Below are 18,723 nucleotides of genomic sequence, written 5' to 3'. Positions count from 1 at the left end.
GAGTATATGATTCAAACTCAGGAGTAAAAGCGAAAAAACACTAATGCTTGAAGGACTAATATAGCTATAAATATGTGAGTGAATGATATTTAAGAGAACATGATATTATGAAAAATTATTATTATTTATTTAGATATTGTTATTTTTTATTATTTTTGTCTTTGACTCTTTTTAAATTTGAATGTATAAAAATTTTTTTGAACATTTTATGGCAAAAATTCACAAAATTCTGCATAATTAATTAAAATTCTGACTTAAAAGTCTTACAAAATCCATTAAAATCATAATTTTAAAGTCTTGCAGAATTCTGCAAAGTCTTTTAAAATTCGTATGACTTTTTTTAACTAAAAAAATTATTTAAAATCCTAATTCAATACACCTCCTTAATCTAAAATTATTCTAAGTAAGCTTTTAATCAATGTTGAGTTCACATAAAAATTACTTTTTTAACTTATGTTATTTTAAAGTAAATTAATCAAAATAATGGTTATAATATAATGTTTAACTTTTCCTAATAATTATAAAATTTATACTAAAATTTTACTTTAAATCTTTTCTAATTTAAAAAACTACTATAAATAAGCTTTTAAATAAAATTAGATTTACAAAATTAAGATACCTACCCAGGAAGTAACATTTACATTGTAGTTTATTCAAGTTGAACTCTAAAAGAGTATGAAAATCTAAATTATTGCTAATACAAGCATTGAATCAAAACTCTAATGATAATAAAAACAACAAAATTAGAAGTTGTGTAGTATTTTTATTCCTACACATCATTTATTATAAATTATTAAATTTTACAAAAGTTAAATGAGTTTTTTTTTAAATATAAAATATTTTTAACCTATAAGAAAATATTTATTTATTTTTATACTTATTTTTCTCTTATAAGAAATTATTTAAACTGGGCCATTTAACTTATTTAAAGTAAATAATAATTTATTATTAGTGATTTAATGATTTTTTAAAATAATTATCCTAAATAGTACATTTTTTAGTATCTAAAGTTATAGAACTTTGTTAATTTATTAATTAAAATTATATAAAAACATTTTTTAATTTCTAAACTTATCAGAAATCAATATTTGATTCTTAAAATTAGAAAAAAAAAACATTTTGGCATAAACCCAATTAGAAAAAATATCTCAAGAACAAAGATTTCACAGACTCAACAGTCAGAAGTTATAATAGTTTGAAATAAAACAAAACAATTTTTTTTAATGAAATAACCTTAAATACGTAAAATAGATTATGTTATAACACTGGCAATGATGCAGGTAACGCCTCGACACTTAACCTAAACATATTAATAATTATAAGAAATAGTTTTTTAAAGAATTATTTAATAATTTTTTATTATGTCAAAGATTAAAATGATTAATTTTAATAGTTTTATGAACTACTTTTTTATAATTTCAGCGACTAAATTAACATATAACTATAATTTTAGTAAATAAAATAATTATTATTATTTTGTTATAATTAGAGGCACTTTAGTAATTTTAAAGACAAAATTGATAATTGCGTATAAATTCAAAAATTAATATTACATATTAGTTGGTGAGTATATGTAACAAAAGATTTAGATAATTATTTGATGATATAATTTAAAACATTTTATATATAATAATTCTTGGCTGTTTAATATATGCAATTTGTTTTTTCGTTACGTGTTTTTTCTTTTGGGTGATAACGTCTGTTTTTATTAAGTGTTTTTTTTTTATATAGGTAGCAATACATGTATCGTGTTTTTGTATTCGATTCAATATATTTTTTTAAAATTCTCTCAAAATTTTAAACTATTTTTCAAAACTTCTTCCACCAATAGTTATAATTTTAAATGTTTATGTTATTTCTTATTTTGAATATTGGCAAAATATTTTTATACAAATTTAAAATAGTTTTCAATTTTTTTTTGCTATATTCAAATATATGTTTTTAATATTTTACTTGTGTTCATAAATATTTACGCAGTGTATTAACTTGTTTAATTCTTTTTTATAAATATCACGACCCTTGTTAAAGAATATATTAATATGTTTTTATCATATTTTTTTATATAATTTACAAAAGTTATTTATTAATTTTTCCAATTGAATGAATTGGAACATGAATTTCCGGTTTTCTATCTTATTTTATTTTTCTTAATATTTTATAGTTTATAGATTAGGGAGACCGGAGGAGCCAACCAAATCCGTCCTGTTTTCGTTTCCTATCTGGAGAGAAGAAAACCCCAAAAACAAAAACCCTAGAATTTGAGAATCTTCAATTCGAGACAAGAAGCAGCAATGGACTTCGACGAGTACGATTACTTGGAGAAGACAGTGGAAGAGCAAGAGGACAAAGACTCGAGCAAGAAGAAGAAGGAGAGCAGCGACAAGACCGAAAGGAGCTACAGAAAGCGCGAGGAGATCGACGATGCCACCGAAGAAAGGAAGAGCAAGAGGTCCAGAGGCGACGACGAGAATGGCTCCAAGAAGGATAAGGATCGCGATGACCGCGACAAGGACCGCCATAAGAGTAGCAGAGACAGAGACAGAGATAAAGACGGTGAGAGAAGTAGCAGAGTCAGGGATAGAGAGAAGGAGAGAGACAAAGAGAGGGATCGGAGAGAGAAGGACAAGGAGAGGGATAGGAGAGAAAGGGACAGAGACAGAGAGAGAACGGAGAGAGAACGAGAACGAGAGGAGAAAGAGAGGTCTAGGAGGAGCAGGAGTCGTTCTGAGCGAGATAGAGAGAGAGAGCGTGATTTCGACATGAGAGATAACCGGTAATGTTCTTTTCCTCAACCTGATTTTGCTTATTGTTCGCCAATTTCGTTTTTGACTTTTTCGCTCCAATTTTGGGTCCTTCATCAACTGCACCAGTGATTTGCTTTATTTTCATGGGCTATTTGTGTTCTTTAACCAGTGTTTTCAGCTCAGGCTTGGTGCACATGTGGTGAAGTTGTTATATGATTGATAAAAGAACGAGTGTGTTACTTATCATATATGTATTAACTACAATTGACTATTCACCCTTAGAAATGACTTGCAAGCATGTTTAAATTATATATACACATATGGGGAAGTATCTTCTTAGGCCGTTGTATGTCTAAAAACTTTTACAGTCTATCTAAGCCTTTTATTTATCTTATGTCTAATTATAACCCATTAGATGTAAGTTAAATGAAAGACTAGTGTAAGAGCTTTTACACTAAGACTTAGTGTAAGGAGATCTGACATATATATATATATATAATATGTATATATAGTAATATTAGTACATCTTAGGGAAATACTCATAAAGGGTATGCTAAGTTACATCTTCATGGGTTCTGGCTTGAGTATTATGGGTATGACTGGTAACGCAATATTTTAAAAAACTAGGTTATGGATACAGCAGAAAAAAATTGTATAGAATATGGAAACATAGACAATAAAGTGAAGTTACACGATTAATATCATTTTTATGATATTCTATTATCCATGGTGGTGTGGTTAACCTTAGCTTAATATCTCTTGACGTTTTGTCCAATCCATTTTTCCTTTCAAAAGGAGGGGGTGGAATAGGGAACTGAGAGCGCTGTTTGGTTTAAGGAAGCGCACAAAACATTTTTGTGGAGCCATTTTTTTTTTTGAAAATTTTCAGTTTTGATTGAATTCATTTTTGCTTGTTGTTTGTATTATCTGAGTGAGGTGTTCACCTTGTTAATTGCTCACCATTCTAGAGGTAGATGTAAATTTCATCCATATAATCACTTAACATAAGTATGGGTTTGTCCTTTAGGGACAAGTTTTGAGTTACACAAGTAGCTAGGTTGATGCTTGCTCTTTTTGAATGTTAGGACCCATATAGTTTTGAGTTTGACTAATTTATCTCAAGGAACAAAAAATTTCTGACTAGGGGCGCTGGTGTGTATGGATATTATAGGATTAAATGCTACTTTGGACTGTTGTATTAACAATATATTTTGGAATAATGGTTACAGTTATGATTTTGAGACATTACTCCCTCTCAAGATTAGGTGCTGTTTTGGACTCTATTATTATCAATGTACGTTTGGATTTATGCTGCAAATTGTCCAAATTGAATATCAGGTTTAAATTCGATGAATTTCTCTATACATATTTTCTTATAGCTAAATCTTAATTTGAATTGCAGGAAATTTAGGGAAAAGAAAGAGGCAGTGGAGCCTGAGGCAGATCCAGAAAGGGATCAGAGAACTGTTTTTGCTTATCAGGTTGATTGGTTGGCCCTTTTATTTGTTATAAATATTATAACATCTGATATCTTAGGAGGGAATTTGGCATCCTTTTCTGATGATTATTTGATTTGCCATATCGTGATTACAGATGCCCTTAAAGGCAACAGAGAGGGATGTTTATGAGTTCTTCTCAAAAGCTGGCAAGGTCAGTTGATTTAAATTTTTGCATACAGTTTATTTTATATCATGTTTTACTATTTACAAGTGGGAGATGATTCGTGCTGCCATTGTATGGAGTGATAGGCTGATAACAATCAATATTCTTTGCTGGGGCTTTGGTTTTGAGTAGTACAGTGACTTTATTGTGTTTAACACTCTATATGCTGTGAGTGGATAAGAGGTTATGTGAATATTTTTAACCCCTCGATGTAGTTGTTTGCATTTTTAGAGTGAAATGAATGTCTTGTATCTTCCTTACTTCCTCTATCATATGGTAATTCCTCATTTCTATTTACATCAAATATCCCTTATTTTCAGGTCAGGGATGTTCGTCTGATCATGGATAGGAACTCAAGACGTTCCAAAGGAGTTGGGTATGTGCTTTCTTGTAAAATAATTTATTCTTCATATGCATGCGCTATTGTGGTATTAGGATATCAACTTTCAAGAATCATGTTTAACTGTATTCTTAAATGGACTAGCAATGCGATAATGATGAGGGATGATGGGAATACCTTGCACTCATGTTTAATCAATTCATGCTGCGTACTCAAGGTAGATGACATAATCCTGGTTTTCTTTTTGGTCCTTTCCCAATTTTCTTCCTCTACGTTTGCCATACACATACAGTGAGGTTTTCTTTCTTTTGTTGTTGAACCTTTTCAGTTTATATCACTTGAACTGGTTATTACATATTTCTCAGTAGGGTTGTTTTGGAGGGAATTTTCTTCTACATTGTTTTTATTTATTTATTTTTTGGGGGGGGGGGTGGGATGTGGAGCGGATGGTCAGTAGGTATCTAGATGCAATGCATATAAATTTGGTGCTGTTTGGCTTTCAGAATTTCTGACTAGTGGGCTGCAGTATTAGGCCGGCCTTAAGTTGGGTTCCACTTCTTAGCATTTGATTTGCTCACTTGCACATCTATAAGTGAAGATGAGTTACTGGTTACCTAATCTTCCCTGTCGTAGTGGTTCCTATGTTCTCTTCTTTCTAATATGGTCATATTCCCGCTTGATTGAAATATATGCTTTAGTTTTATATCTTTATTATGTCAGGCTAACATTTTCTTTGCATGAGTCAGATGCATCAAAAGATACTTGCAGCTTGAGCTGTCTGCACTAGAGTTTTTGTTTCCCTACATCTTTGCTGTCTGCTTTGTAAGTTTTGATTGAACAGTTTGTATTTTGTAGTTCTGAAAACTTGATATAGGTTCTTGATGAGGCTGCAGGTATATTGAATTTTATGATGCAATGTCAGTGCCAATGGCAATTGCGCTCTCTGGCCAACTTCTTCTCGGACAACCTGTAATGGTCAAACCTTCTGAGGCTGAAAAGAACCTTGTTCAATCTAATACGACTAGTGGAGGTGCTGGGATAGCAGGACCATATGGAGCTGTGGACAGAAAACTGTACGTGGGGAACCTTCACTTCAACATGACTGAGAGTCAGTTGAGAGAGGTATGTGGTTTTTGCTGTCTGGTGGATACGTTTGACATGGTTATCATTATTTCCATTCATCATTTGGAATATGAATGTAGAGAACCAACCAATTATTTAATTAAAATATACATGCAAAAAACAACCAAGTAGTTTTCCTCTAAACTGGTTCAGTGCACCTAGTCTGCTGTCAAACTTTAACAAAAATAATTTTGTAACAAGTAGTTTTGACACATTTTTTCTTTAGATTTTTGAGCCATTTGGTCCAGTGGAGCTTGTACAACTGCCTCTTGACTTGGAGACAGGACATTGCAAGGGTTTTGGGTTTGTTCAAGTTCGTTTCTAGCACTTAACTTAAAAAAGTGTTTTTTCCAATAATAATTGTTACTTATCTATTTTATATATTAATTCTTGGACAGTTTGCCCATCTTGAGCATGCCAAGGCTGCTCAGAGTTTAAATGGAAAATTGGAAATCGCTGGGAGGACTATCAAGGTAGAAATGCTTCTGTGAGTCTATTTGTTTTTCTCACTTTTCTTGTCATTTAGTTTGTAATTAATGCTGTTTATCAAACACAGGTTTCATCTGTAACAGATCATGTTGGAAACCAAGATACAACTGCAAAATCTGCAGACTTTGATGATGATGAAGGTGGATTGGTAAGTGTTCCCTTATTTAAAACTTGAAAAGATAATTGGTTCCTGCAGGACAATGTGCAGTGAGCTTTATTTCTCATCTTACAATAATTTTATATTGGTGGATTTTTTTAATCCAGCTTGTTAGGCTTGATTGATCGAAGTTTTGTTTGTTTCAATATTACTCTTAGTGTCTAATAATTCTAGCTTAAAATATTTGGAGATTGATGAGTGGCTTGTTGCTATTTGATAGATACATATATTGGAGCTTTAGTTCTGTTGTGTTGAGTGTTGACCATTTTTGTTTTTCTTTACTAAGTAAATAAATGCTAAGGCATTATTAATTGAAGATGTCATTCAAAGCATATACTAAGGATGTCTTGTTAATTGTGTATGCTTTTCCATATTCACTAGGCTTAGAAGTAGGTCCTTCCAACATTCCCTCTTCCCTGATCTGGTTCAAAATCTTAAGTATTTATTTTTTTCTGCTTCCACTTATGCTGCAGTCAGAAACTGCAAATTTTTTCTATCTGAGATTCTGGGGCAGGGTGGTAGTGGTTAAGGAACTGTTATGACCTCTTTTCTACCCATTCCCCTCTTTCAATGTTTTTTCCCCTTAATAACTATATCATTTTGGCAGTGTATTAATTGGCTTCTTTAGGCTTTTCTTCTTAAAAGCAGAAGATCTTCCACAGAAACTCTATTCTTTGTTCATTAAAAAGGCTACTTTTACTGTTAAGAGCTTTTCTAAAATTGTGTTGGACCTAGTTTCTCCTAACGATTGGTTGGAGATTTCCGTTTCGGAATCCTCTCCATCTGGAAGAAGTGGTTCTATAGGGGCCCTAAGGAAGAAAAAAGGTCCAGAAAAATGGGCCAAATGTTACTTTTATCTATTCTTTTCTTGGCAGTGAATTCTTGCTCATGTATTATGCTTTATGCTATATGCAGGCTTTAAATGCCCAATCAAGAGCATTGCTTATGCAGAAGCTGGACCGCTCTGGCATTGCTGCTAGGTTTGTCTAAATATCTTTCTCTCATATTTTGTAAACTCATCCGTTATCTTAACAGAATCCAAACACTGCAGCATTGGTCTACCCATTGTGAACGGATCAGCACCTGTTCAACAGGCTATTAGCATGCCCATTGGTAATCCAGGTATCTCACCCCCACCAACTCTCCCAACTCAAGTTATACCTACCCAAGTGGCAGAACCTGTTGGAAATCCCAGTGAGTGTTTACTGTTGAAGAATATGTTCGATCCAACCACTGAGGTGAGGATTAACTGATGATTACAATCACCCTTTGCTCTTTCATTTAACGAAGTACTAATATCTAATATTACAATATGAAGACGGAACCAGATTTTGATCTAGACATTAAAGAGGATGTAGAAGAAGAGTGTTCTAAATTTGGGAGGGTGAAGCATATCTATGTTGACAAGTAAGTTCATGAATTTGTAGCACTCGTCCATGAATGTCTATCCCTTCTTTTATATTACTTTTCCCATTTTCATTTTGTGCATACTTGCCATTTATGAATTGATTATTCTTGTATACAGAAGAAGTGCAGGTTTTGTTTATTTGCAGTTCGAAACGGTGGAAGCAGCAAGTGCTGCTCAACGTGCAATGCACATGAGGTGGTTTGCACGCAGATTGATTTCAGCTATCTTCATGGTATGTGTTTGTCTTAAGTTCCCTGATGGCTTTTTGTACAGATTTGCAAATTTAAAACAAGTAAATTACAGTGAGACTTGTGCTGATCTCCATTGTTTCATATGAAGGGTTTGTGTGTGGAAACTGGGGAGATCAATGTCAATGGAATTTACAAAACAAGGGATGTCAGTGTGATTTAACCAAATTTAATGGGATATATTGCAATCTGCTTTGCAATATAATAAAAGCTTGATTGGTTTATTGGGTACCTTCTCTTGAAGGGTTGGGGAATCATTTGACCTGATAAGCTGGGGGAATCAAACTCTGTTCTTTCAAATTAAGTGGTGTGATCCTTTTCAGTTGAACCAACTCTGTTGTCAACATATATGCTGATTGATGGTGAATGTTTGTGCATTCATTGTTACAAGACTTGTTTCAATTGCATATTATTTATACCTTCACTACTTTTTATATGGTGTTAAGATTATGAACTAGGAAAGTTAGTTATGCTAAGATAGAGATGTTTATTTCATTGGCCATTATTGAGTTACTAGCAGATGAGCGCTTTAGTCCCTGTGCCTTGCTGTGTAGTAGTACTCTGTGCACATCACCTTGTTACCACACAACTTGAGTTACACGGGCAATTTTCAGAGTCAAGTTAAATTCGAATGCTATTATATGTGAAGGTGTACTAGTGGGGGTACATAAATTGATCATAAAATAGCATGCTTGTGGTTTTGCTGCACATTTTTTTTATAAACGAGTATTTCAAGAGTAGTTGTTTGTTTTGCAGCAACCTCAGATATACGAAGCCAAGTTTAAAGGGGAAGCTTGAAGAAGTGCTTACAGACCTAGTGGCCCTCAAAGAAGATCATCTGCATATTTTTCTCGTTTTAGTTTTCAGAAATTGAGTTTAGTTTATAAATTTTGATTCATGACTTCTACTATTAGATGTATGATCACACAAATTCTACTGTCCAGGTGGTGATATTCATGATCAGTAATTTACTAGATGTCAACTCAAATGTATTTTAACCATAGTGCCTTGGCTTTATCTTTTTTATATTCTTGTTTTGCTGCTCCTGGACCACTGGTTTCCATCTAAATGGGGTTTTATTTTTCCAAGTTAGATATGAATTTGAAATCAAAATTTGATCTGAATCAAATTTCTATTGTTCCGAGGGTTCTAGTGTAACTACCGTAAGAATAATAAAAGAACCTACAGACAGTAAGAAAATTAGCGCATTCACAAGGTAGTAATTGGCCTTTTTTTTTTTTCATTATTCTTTTTAGGGAAACTGAGTTTTAGTAAAAATGGGAATATACTAGTTGGATGACATTAGACAATATTAATAATCAGCTTTAGGATGTTGATTTAATAGTAAAAATAAAAGATAAAATAAAAATATTGTAATTGAAACTGAGATGAATAAACTAGTGTAATGTTATATATATATATATATATATATATATATATATAATGATTATTTAAAAAAGTAAATACATTTAATATGTTAAAAATTCTTATCCTAGTAATTCAGAAATTTGTTAAGATTTTTTTCAGTTTCTTAGGGATTGTTTGACTGTACTTTCGGTTTTTAGTTTTAGATTTTAAAAACTATATTGTAAAATAATTTTTATAAACTGTTTTTTAAAGGAAATAAAGGGGAGTAAAAGAAGAAAAAAGACAGATTCATAAAAAAGGTGTTTTGATCAAAACTTCAGTTTTCGAAAACAGGTTTTAAAAATTACACTTGTCAAACAAGTTTTTTTCTATTTTATAAAAGAGGAAACAAAAATTAATCTCCGAAAGTACAGTTAAGTATTGAGGCGAAATCTCTCACCTGTTAAATTTCATGATTAAAAAACAATGTGCATATTTAAGAGATTGTATCCCTTTCACTCAGATCATGAGGAGGTGTTGATGGTGAAATTAAAATTATTCTAACCATAATTAAATAATTTAATAACTTTACTAATCATTAAAATAATGAAAGTTACGTAGTTGAAAATACTATTGTAATAAATTTAACATCTAATCACGCTAGTTGTAATTTTCCTGCGACATAGTATGAATAACCTTTTCCATAAATATAAATTATTTGAGTGGAAAATAATAAGAATAGGTAGGCTGGCCCAACAAAGCCCATTGAGGATTGCAACTCGGAAGGGGAGTTTGGCGATCTCTTCGGCGATAAGACCGCGACTCATAGCCCTACTCATCAGCCTTTTTCCTCTGCTTTGTTATACCATTCTTAGTCATAGTCATAGAGACTGCAACCACAGCAGCTTAGCCTTTCTTTCTCTCTTTCGAAGCCTAAATTTCAAACCACAAACACAAACCCCCCCCATATCCCCAAAACCTGCCTTTGCCTACTCAGAAGAAGCGAGTGAGTGAGTGAGTGGTTGGTAACATTAGCATATCCTCCAGACTCTCACGCACAACACAACGGTATTTCACATCATTCTTTAAACCCTAGCTATTAGCATCCTCCGATTTCATCTTTCTCGGCCACTACGCACCATAATCGATGCTTTGTTTTTTAAAATTGATTTTCCGTTTCCTTTTTCCCTTTAGATGGATAGGTATCAGAGGGTAGAGAAGCCCAAGGCTGAGAGTCCTATAAACGAGAACGAGATACGCATTACTACTCAAGGAAGGATGAGGAATTATATCACCTACGCCACCACTCTCCTTCAGGTTTCTATCACTTATTCCCATCTTCCTCTGCATTTTTAAGACATAATTACTGTTGAAATTACTGTCTTAAGGTGCAAATTTTCACTGTGTGTATGCCTCGTGTAAATACTTACACTGCTTGTTCTGTATCACCTTAACGTTAGGGTGCCTTTTTTATAATATATATTTAAGGGACAAACTTTTCATCTTGTTGATGTAATTTTTTTTCACGTGTTTGGTGTGTTGTAAAATGAGTAATTTTTTTGAGATTTATGTTTTAATAAACCCTTAAAGTTAGGTGCGCTTAGTTCACAAATAGAATCTTACCCACTAGTCACAGAGTGGAGTGTCTAGATGACTTAATCACTCTAATATATCTGAAACCAAACATAATCATAACAAAACATGAGAACATCGTGAACCCAGAAAAGAGAGCTTGAAAATCAGTTGTCAGTTAAAGAATCTGATAACAGAAAAGAGAATTGAACTTTTGGGGAATGACTCACACATCAGTAAAGAAAACCAGTGATAAAAAAAAATCTGTAAATTCAATGAAGAGAAGTTTCTGGTAAATCATCACGTCTGATGTCAGAGAGAAAAAACAATGAGCACTATTTGAGTCAGAGTGTTGACTGACAGGAGAACAATCAGAGCCGGAGAGAGATGATAGAGTGTAGAGCATACACGAGTAAAGAGAGTGATGGTTGGAACGATAGTGTGCGGGTTGAGAGAGCAGTACTTTGTGCCTGACTTGTTAACTCCTTAATGGGGGCAAAATTTCCTTTCTTAGGGTTTGCTCCTTTCCAAAACTGGTATACCAAACGTTTGATCCCTCCCCTCTATAAATTTTATTCTCTTTAAGACTTCTCCCCATGCTATCCCTGCTGCAAACACGCCCTGGGGCTGAAAAATTGAAGGATAAATATTTATGCAATTTTCTGTCGAAATGTACTCTGAAATTTTCGTTTTTAAGCATACATCAAACCATTCAAGACAATAGTCCTTTACTTCTCTGATTTTGATGCTTGATAACTCATCCTTTCAGACAGGTTATATTTTGTAATTATCTTACTGTTAGAATAATCAGCTTCCCTCTTAGGACGACCTTGTTTGTTGCTTAGGGCTACTTCTCTCTGTTTACTTCTATTATTTGTTTATTTCATTTATATCAATTTTCTGCTGGTGCTAGGATTTCTCCATTATATTATTTTTGGTGCAATAAATACGTGCAAGTATCAATTTATGTAGAAAAAGCTGTTATATTACTATTTTTATGTAACATTTTATCCTGTTTTGTATGTATTTTTTATAGGAGAAAGGATCTGATGAAATTGTTCTCAAAGCAATGGGACGTGCAATAAATAAGACTGTAATGATTGCTGAGCTGATCAAGGTGGGAGGATCTGTATCTTATGCAGTATGTTGGTCTGCATTTGTTTATCTTTCTTTTATGACTGCTCTGTTTCTTGTTTCAGAGAAGAATTGTTGGTCTGCATCAAAACACACTAATTGGATCAACTGATATAACTGACACATGGGAACCACTAGAAGAGGGCCTTCTTCCGTATGGATTGTTGTTTCTTCTATGCTACCTTATCAAATACCTTATTTCTGTGTGTTGGGAAGTGATAGTTTTGGTTGTATTTTACTTTCCCAGTTTGGAGACTACTCGCCATGTTTCAATGATCACCATCACCTTGTCAAAGAAAGAACTGGATACTTCCTCCACAGGGTGAGAACTTGTGTGATATCTCATGTGACATCTTTATCTTTTAATGTATTTTTTTTGTGCCATGTATTTGTATTTTAACTGGCTGGCTTATTTGTGAGTCAAGCTACTAGATCACTGGTTAAGTTTGGCTTCATTACTCTCTTTTATGAATCATGATCATTATGCTCATAAATTAAATGTTTTTTTTTTCCACTTTTTCTGGTAAATTACTTGTGCAAAGTTCACGTGAGAGGGCCAATTGTTTTTTAATTTAAACACATTTGAGTGAATTTGAATTATGTAAATGTTTCTTGCAGTTTAACCTCCCTTATTTCATACATAATATCCTTGATTCAAAAAAATTAAAGGCCTGGCTGGCATTTGACTTCTACTAAGTTTTTAAAATACTGTGTTGAGGACAAGGGAACATATTGGATCCTTGATTTCAAGTTTGAAGTAAAGGTCTATGATGGTGTTTTGCTTATTCTGTCTGATTTTCGTGTAGTCTGATGGGAGGTTCAACTTCATCAACTTTGTAGTGTATCAATTGAAGGCGCTAGCAAGTTTGCACTTTTTGTTTTTTGCTTTTCTATTTTTTTGGCTCCTACTAATGGATTCTATTAAATTTTCAATCCTGTAAGTCTAGTCGTGATTTACAAGCCTGGTTGTCTTCTATGTTAGAAGTCTTATGAGCATATTAAATATTCAATCTTGTAAATATTGAACTTACTGGAAGATCTATGTTCTCTGAGAATATTTGTAATGTGCTTGGTTGTGTTGATGAAAAGAAGATATTTCTTTTGTTTCAGTTAGTTTGTTACATATCTAACCAGACCACAAACCTGTGTTCTATACTTTGTACCTGGGGCTGAAACTAGGATATTAGCCCTTTGTGGGAGGAGGTGGGGAGCCTTGGTGGAGGATAGGGTCCCTCCCATTGGTTTAGAGTGATTGGGTTGTATTTTATTATATCCACCTGTTGGCAAGAATTTAATTTTTTTTCCTCATGCAGATACCAACCTCCGCTACCAGCTGATCAAGTAAAGCCTTTGAATGAATATGAAGAGGAAGGAGGTGAATCAATAGCCTTTTTCTTTCAATCTTTGAACGAATGTTCTGTGGTAATTGTGGCAATTGGCATGTTGACTTTAATATGATCTGATACAGAAGGCTCACCAAGGATGCGAGGAAGAGGACGTGGTCGTGGAAGGGGCAGGGGTAGAGGTATTGACAAGTACTTTGTTTCACTTATTCACTCTAAATGGCTGGAGTATGGATTTTGGAATGAGCAGAAATACTTTCATGAGCTCCTTTTTGTGGTTGTGGTTTCTTTTAGAATGTTGCTTACTTGAACACAATCTGTTCTACCTAGGAATTTACAATGGGGGTATGGATTATGGTGATGGCTGGGATGGTGGACGTGGCTATGGTGGCAGAGGGCGTGGCCGTGCAAGGGGGCGTGGTTTACGGGGACGAGGACGAGGCTATGGTCCCCAGCCGGTTGGGTACTATGACTATGGTGAATATGATGTACCACCTGCCCCACGTGGTAAGCATGCAAATCCTCAAAATTTAGATTTCGTGCTAGTAAAGTTGTGGCTTAAATTACAGTTGTATTATCGGATGAGATTTTAATAAAAGCCAGGCGTGTGCCAGCATATTGAATGGATTTGTTTCTTTTAGTCTCGTATTATGCTGTGATATTTAAGTAACATTATGCTTCCTATTAAATCAGGCTACAGAATTACTTCATTTTAATTCACTGCTGTTTTCCTTGTCTTTTTAATTTCCTGTGCGCCTTTCTTCCTTTTGTTTCAGCTTTTAGAGCTTTCATCCTATTAAAAACTACTTGAGTGGACGTTGTAGTATAATTTTTATGTGATGGTTTTACAGGCCGTGGACGTGGAAGGGGAAGAGGCCGTGGACGTGGTCGTGGCCGGGGAGCGGTGGCTTGAATCGAGTAGGTGTTGGTTATCATGTATATTTTAAGTTAGAAGATGGTTGCCTCTCTGTTTAGTTCTTTGTGAGATTTGCTTATATGTTGGTATTATTTGAAGCGTTCAGTGTTGCAACCGTCTTCCTGCAGTTTTGTTTTTGTAGCTCTTTTCCTTTGTAACCTCTATAATTTTGCTAAGTTCAGTAGGTTGAGTTAGATATATTTCCTTTGTTTAAAGACTTCCATAAAATTGAAATTGTAAAATTTTTTACTAGGAATTATTGCAGTAAGTGTTTTTTTTTTTGTTTTTTTTTTTATTATTATTATCATAGTTTGAACTTTGAAGTGGATGTTTCATTTCTATATTGTATACTAAAAATTTTGGGTAGATTCATGGCCTCATAGACTAGTCTTCCCGTACCAACCACCTCAAAAGAAGAAAGAAGTCTTCAGAAAAATTTGAATTCTAGCAGCTACTTTAGCACATCATCTTCGTGTAAAAGCATCAATGATTGAAGTACGACTTTAGTAGTATAAAACACTTAACACGACATGAATGTCTGACGCAGTAGAGGTCAAGGAATTAATCTTGAGTGCGGTCTTTTATAAATTCAGTTATAGATTTTACGGTCTACGCTTTGGGTTTTATTTCAAAGCATTTTTCCAAGGTTCATAAGTTCTGATCTACAACGTGGTTGATTCGTTCTTTTTGTTCTATAAGTGGCTGATGGTTGACTCAATATTTAGCAACCAAACACATGACAACAGAAGGAATATTTTAAAGGAAAACATATCTTAAAAAGTTTATAATAGCTATGTAACTTTTTTACAATTTAAATTTTAAAAATGCTTGAATTCTTTTATAAATTTAGAATAATAAATCTAAAGTTTATTTTGTGAAATACCTCTTTTAATAACTTTCTTCAAGAATTGTCGGAGTCTTTTTCTACTCCTTTTTATCATACTAAAAATTTTCAAAATTTTTTTGCAGGTGACAAAACTATGTTTATATATATATATATATATAATTTCACACTTAAACAAATATGTTTTAACGATTAACCTTAAGAATTATTGCGTGAATAAATTGTACTCAATACCAAAAAAGAGAGAAGTCATATACTTGTTCATCGCTTAGTCTATACCGACCCAACATTATACCATTCAATGGAAGTTTGCTCGAGACAGAAGGATAAATGGGCAAAGTATGGTCATCAGCATTATTACTGACAATGATGGTCATGCAATATTCTCTTCCATTTGTATTCCTTTTCTTTAATTGAAAATATGCAAACAATCATGGCTTAACATAAAAAGTTAAAACAATTACTTTCATAATCTTTAAAAAGGAAAAAATTGCTACAGTTCTTAACACGGTAATAGGCGTAGAAGCAAATGGCTGGGAAATTGTTGAATTATACGAAGTTTTGGCACTTACGAAGCAGTTTGGTTCAAGTGTAGTGGTCGCCTATTACCACCCAAGTTCAATGATAAAATAAAAATCTGAGCGCAGAAGATTCAGGAATGAAACCGTTCTAATTAAATTTTCTGTAATTTAAAATCCAAACCATGAACAATAGGAACTAAACACTTATTCTTCGTCAGATAACCTCTTTAGTATCAATCATGTATATATTCGTCATCATAGAACCTCTAGTATTAATAACCTGCTGAACTACCTGCACATAAAAATTCACTGTTCTCACCAAAACTCGTATTCAGTCTAGTCCAATCTAAGCCTAAGAAGGAGACAGATCAGTTCTTGGGGAATAAGTGACGAAAAATGAAAAATTCAGATACTTTATGTACATAAGGGATAGAAATAACCCATAAACACCTCTTCTTAATTTGTTATGTATAGCATTTTCAATATGAAGTTCCCCCTTCAGTAGAGAACAGCATACAATTAAACGCATGCAGAATGCAGAAATATATATATATATATATATATATATATATATATATATATCAAAACAGAAAATTATATACTTGAATATCCACGGTCGCTTTTTGGAACATTAGGTGTATAACATACGAAATGGATGTGCCCGTGTTTGTACTTCGTAGTAGAAAACTTCATCGATCAGCGTGTAAAACTATATCAAGTAAAACGAAACAAACAACGAACCTGCATAGAATTAATGGCTACCGCAATTCTTCCTCAGATAATTTTGAATTGAGAATATAAGATGTCTCTCATTTTTATCACAAAATAACAAAATTCTAGCATTCTATCTATCACCAGTTTTCAGTTGGGACTTGGGAGCAACAAAATCAACTATATGTACAATTGGAATGGAAATTATAAAATAATAAGATTAACAAAAGGTTCAGTTCACAAGGAATCCAAACCAACCAACCACGCAACACGAAGATACTTTGGATCTTTACTTTATATTAGCCTAGCCTCCTACCATCATGCAGGTTAATTGCTTCTTGGTAGAATAATAAAATTAACCCTAACTGTTAAGTTGCTTGTAGAATAATTAAATTTTATAACACTAACTTGTAAGTTGGTTCACCTTTTCCCTTTTCCAGAATGAAAAATGGGTGTTGTCACCTTATATATAACCGCAAGAGAGCGATATTTCTTCATCTTCTTTGGTCGAGCAATCACCTCAGTGTCATTGCCAAATATCTCTTTGATCTTCGCTGAAGTTTCATCGTTTGGTGGTCTTTGATCAACCTCTTCTTCACATGAAATTCTCTTCCTATTGCCATTAACATCAACCTGATCATCATTGTTATTGTTGTTATCTTCGTCGCTGAGCTGCATAAGCTTATGAGCCGCCACAAGAATGTCACGGGTAGAGTTGGCCAAAGGGTCACGATTTCGGGATTTACTACGAGAAGAAGCTGATTCATCTTCCATTGATATTTTTATTTTGAGATATGGGTTGGTTTGGTTCTTAATCTTAGGGTACGTGATGAATGAGTTTTTTTGGTTTAGAGAGAGATGATGAAGATTGTGAAAACTGGGGTCCTGAGAAGTTGCAAGGTTGGTTCTGTGAACTTGTTAAGAAGTTGAATATTCCTATTCTCATTCTTATATATCAATTTTACTTGTGCTTCAAAGTTGTTGCATCGCTGTCGTTTGCTGCATCGTCTTTGCTTTTTTAACCCATTAATTACATAGTTAATGCTGACCGTTGATTCATCTTACGACCATGCTTTTATCATTGACTATTTTCTCAGATATCTAACGGCTGTTTTTTTATCATTGGCAACTTCTCTCTCTCTTTTTCTTTTGTGCACTAGCAGCTTATTTAAGTCATTCCCTGTGTCGCAGACAAAATATTTATTACTTTTAAAAATATATAATTTTTAATAATATTTTAATTTAGTTATATATTTTTAAATACTTAAATTACTTGTTGATATATTTTAATTATTTCAATACGAATATTTTAATTCATCTTTTCATAACAATTAGTGTAATTAATAGTTTTTAAAAATGCATGCATTAAAAATACTCCATTCCTTCCTTTTTTACAGAATTTAAAAGAACTAAATATTGTCTTAGTTTATATCAAAATTATTATCTATTTTTAATTTTTTAATTAATTAACTTATTTTCTCTAATATTTGAAAAGGATAAAAATTCATCTCACATTCTCTTTTTTACTTTCTTATATATATATATATATATATATATATATATATATATATGAGTAAGATCTTCTTAAACTAATGTAAGTCTAAAAATTCTTACCCTCAATTAGAGCTATTCATTTAACTTAAATCTAACGAGTTATAATTTATTACCTTAATAATCATTAGATGTAAGATAAATGAAAGACTCAGATCGAGTGTAAGAGTTTTTAGACTTACACTAGTGTGAGAATATCATTTCCTCTCTCTCTCTCTCTCTCTCTCTCTCTCTATATATATATATATATATATATATATAAACCTTCTACTAAATAGTTTTTTAAAATTTGAAATTAGTTATTTGTGTTGGAAGGTCTTTCTGCCTTCCATTACAAATCTTGCATTTGAATAGAAGAAAATTAAGTTAACTAACAAAAGTTAGATATCATTTGCATTTTCTCATGTTTTCATATTTGATTCTCTTTTCTTTACATTATTTGAAATTAGTTTGGTGTGTTCTGCGGCTCCATTAATCTTTCTTTCTACATTTACAAATATTGTAAATAAATAGAGAAAAGAATAACCAATAATAGTCAAGTGTAATTTGCATTTTATTTTTTTATTTTTTTATTTTTTTATGTTTGATTTATCCTTCTTCACATTTTAATTGTA

General features: G+C 32.7%; 2 protein-coding genes across 6 annotated transcripts; both read left to right on the top strand.

Annotated features, from left to right (window-relative positions):
- The first annotated feature begins 2,154 nt into the window (after positions 1-2,154).
- On the top strand, positions 2,155-9,254 carry LOC113863388 (RNA-binding protein 39). 4 transcript variants are annotated; one of them, XR_003504537.1, is made up of 14 exons: positions 2,155-2,773; positions 4,147-4,225; positions 4,338-4,394; positions 4,727-4,782; positions 5,640-5,868; positions 6,095-6,181; positions 6,267-6,341; positions 6,425-6,505; positions 7,430-7,494; positions 7,566-7,752; positions 7,833-7,921; positions 8,040-8,154; positions 8,415-8,532; positions 8,927-9,254. XR_003504537.1 is itself a non-coding variant. In XM_027496965.1 (13 exons), exons 1-13 carry the CDS (start codon positions 2,292-2,294, stop codon positions 8,966-8,968), a joined length of 1,644 nt encoding a protein of 547 aa, XP_027352766.1. In that variant the 5' UTR covers positions 2,155-2,291; the 3' UTR covers positions 8,969-9,254. The 4 variants fall into 4 exon arrangements, 2 of the variants coding, with proteins under 2 accessions (XP_027352766.1, XP_027352758.1); XM_027496965.1 differs by lacking the exon at positions 8,415-8,532; XM_027496957.1 differs by lacking the exon at positions 8,415-8,532 and having other exon boundaries at positions 8,912-9,254.
- A 1,076-nt stretch (positions 9,255-10,330) lies between these two features.
- LOC113847455 (ribonuclease P protein subunit p25-like protein) lies at positions 10,331-14,841 on the top strand. 2 transcript variants are annotated; one of them, XM_027476593.1, is made up of 9 exons: positions 10,331-10,585; positions 10,712-10,834; positions 12,126-12,206; positions 12,289-12,377; positions 12,471-12,545; positions 13,537-13,598; positions 13,695-13,748; positions 13,897-14,073; positions 14,418-14,758. In XM_027476593.1, the coding sequence occupies exons 2-9, from the start codon at positions 10,712-10,714 to the stop codon at positions 14,477-14,479; spliced, it is 723 nt and encodes a 240-aa protein (XP_027332394.1). In that variant the 5' UTR covers positions 10,331-10,585; the 3' UTR covers positions 14,480-14,758. The 2 variants fall into 2 exon arrangements, with proteins under 2 accessions (XP_027332394.1, XP_027332386.1); XM_027476585.1 differs by having other exon boundaries at positions 10,333-10,585; positions 13,692-13,748; positions 14,418-14,841.
- Positions 14,842-18,723: the final 3,882 nt, after the last annotated feature.

The sequence above is a fragment of the Abrus precatorius genome, unplaced genomic scaffold (genome assembly GCF_003935025.1).
Source record: "Abrus precatorius isolate BTA unplaced genomic scaffold, Abrus_2018 Scaffold10, whole genome shotgun sequence".
Taxonomy (NCBI): Eukaryota; Viridiplantae; Streptophyta; class Magnoliopsida; order Fabales; family Fabaceae; genus Abrus; species Abrus precatorius.
Note: the sequence above shows the minus strand (reverse complement) of the source record. Positions and strands in the feature narration are given on the sequence as shown.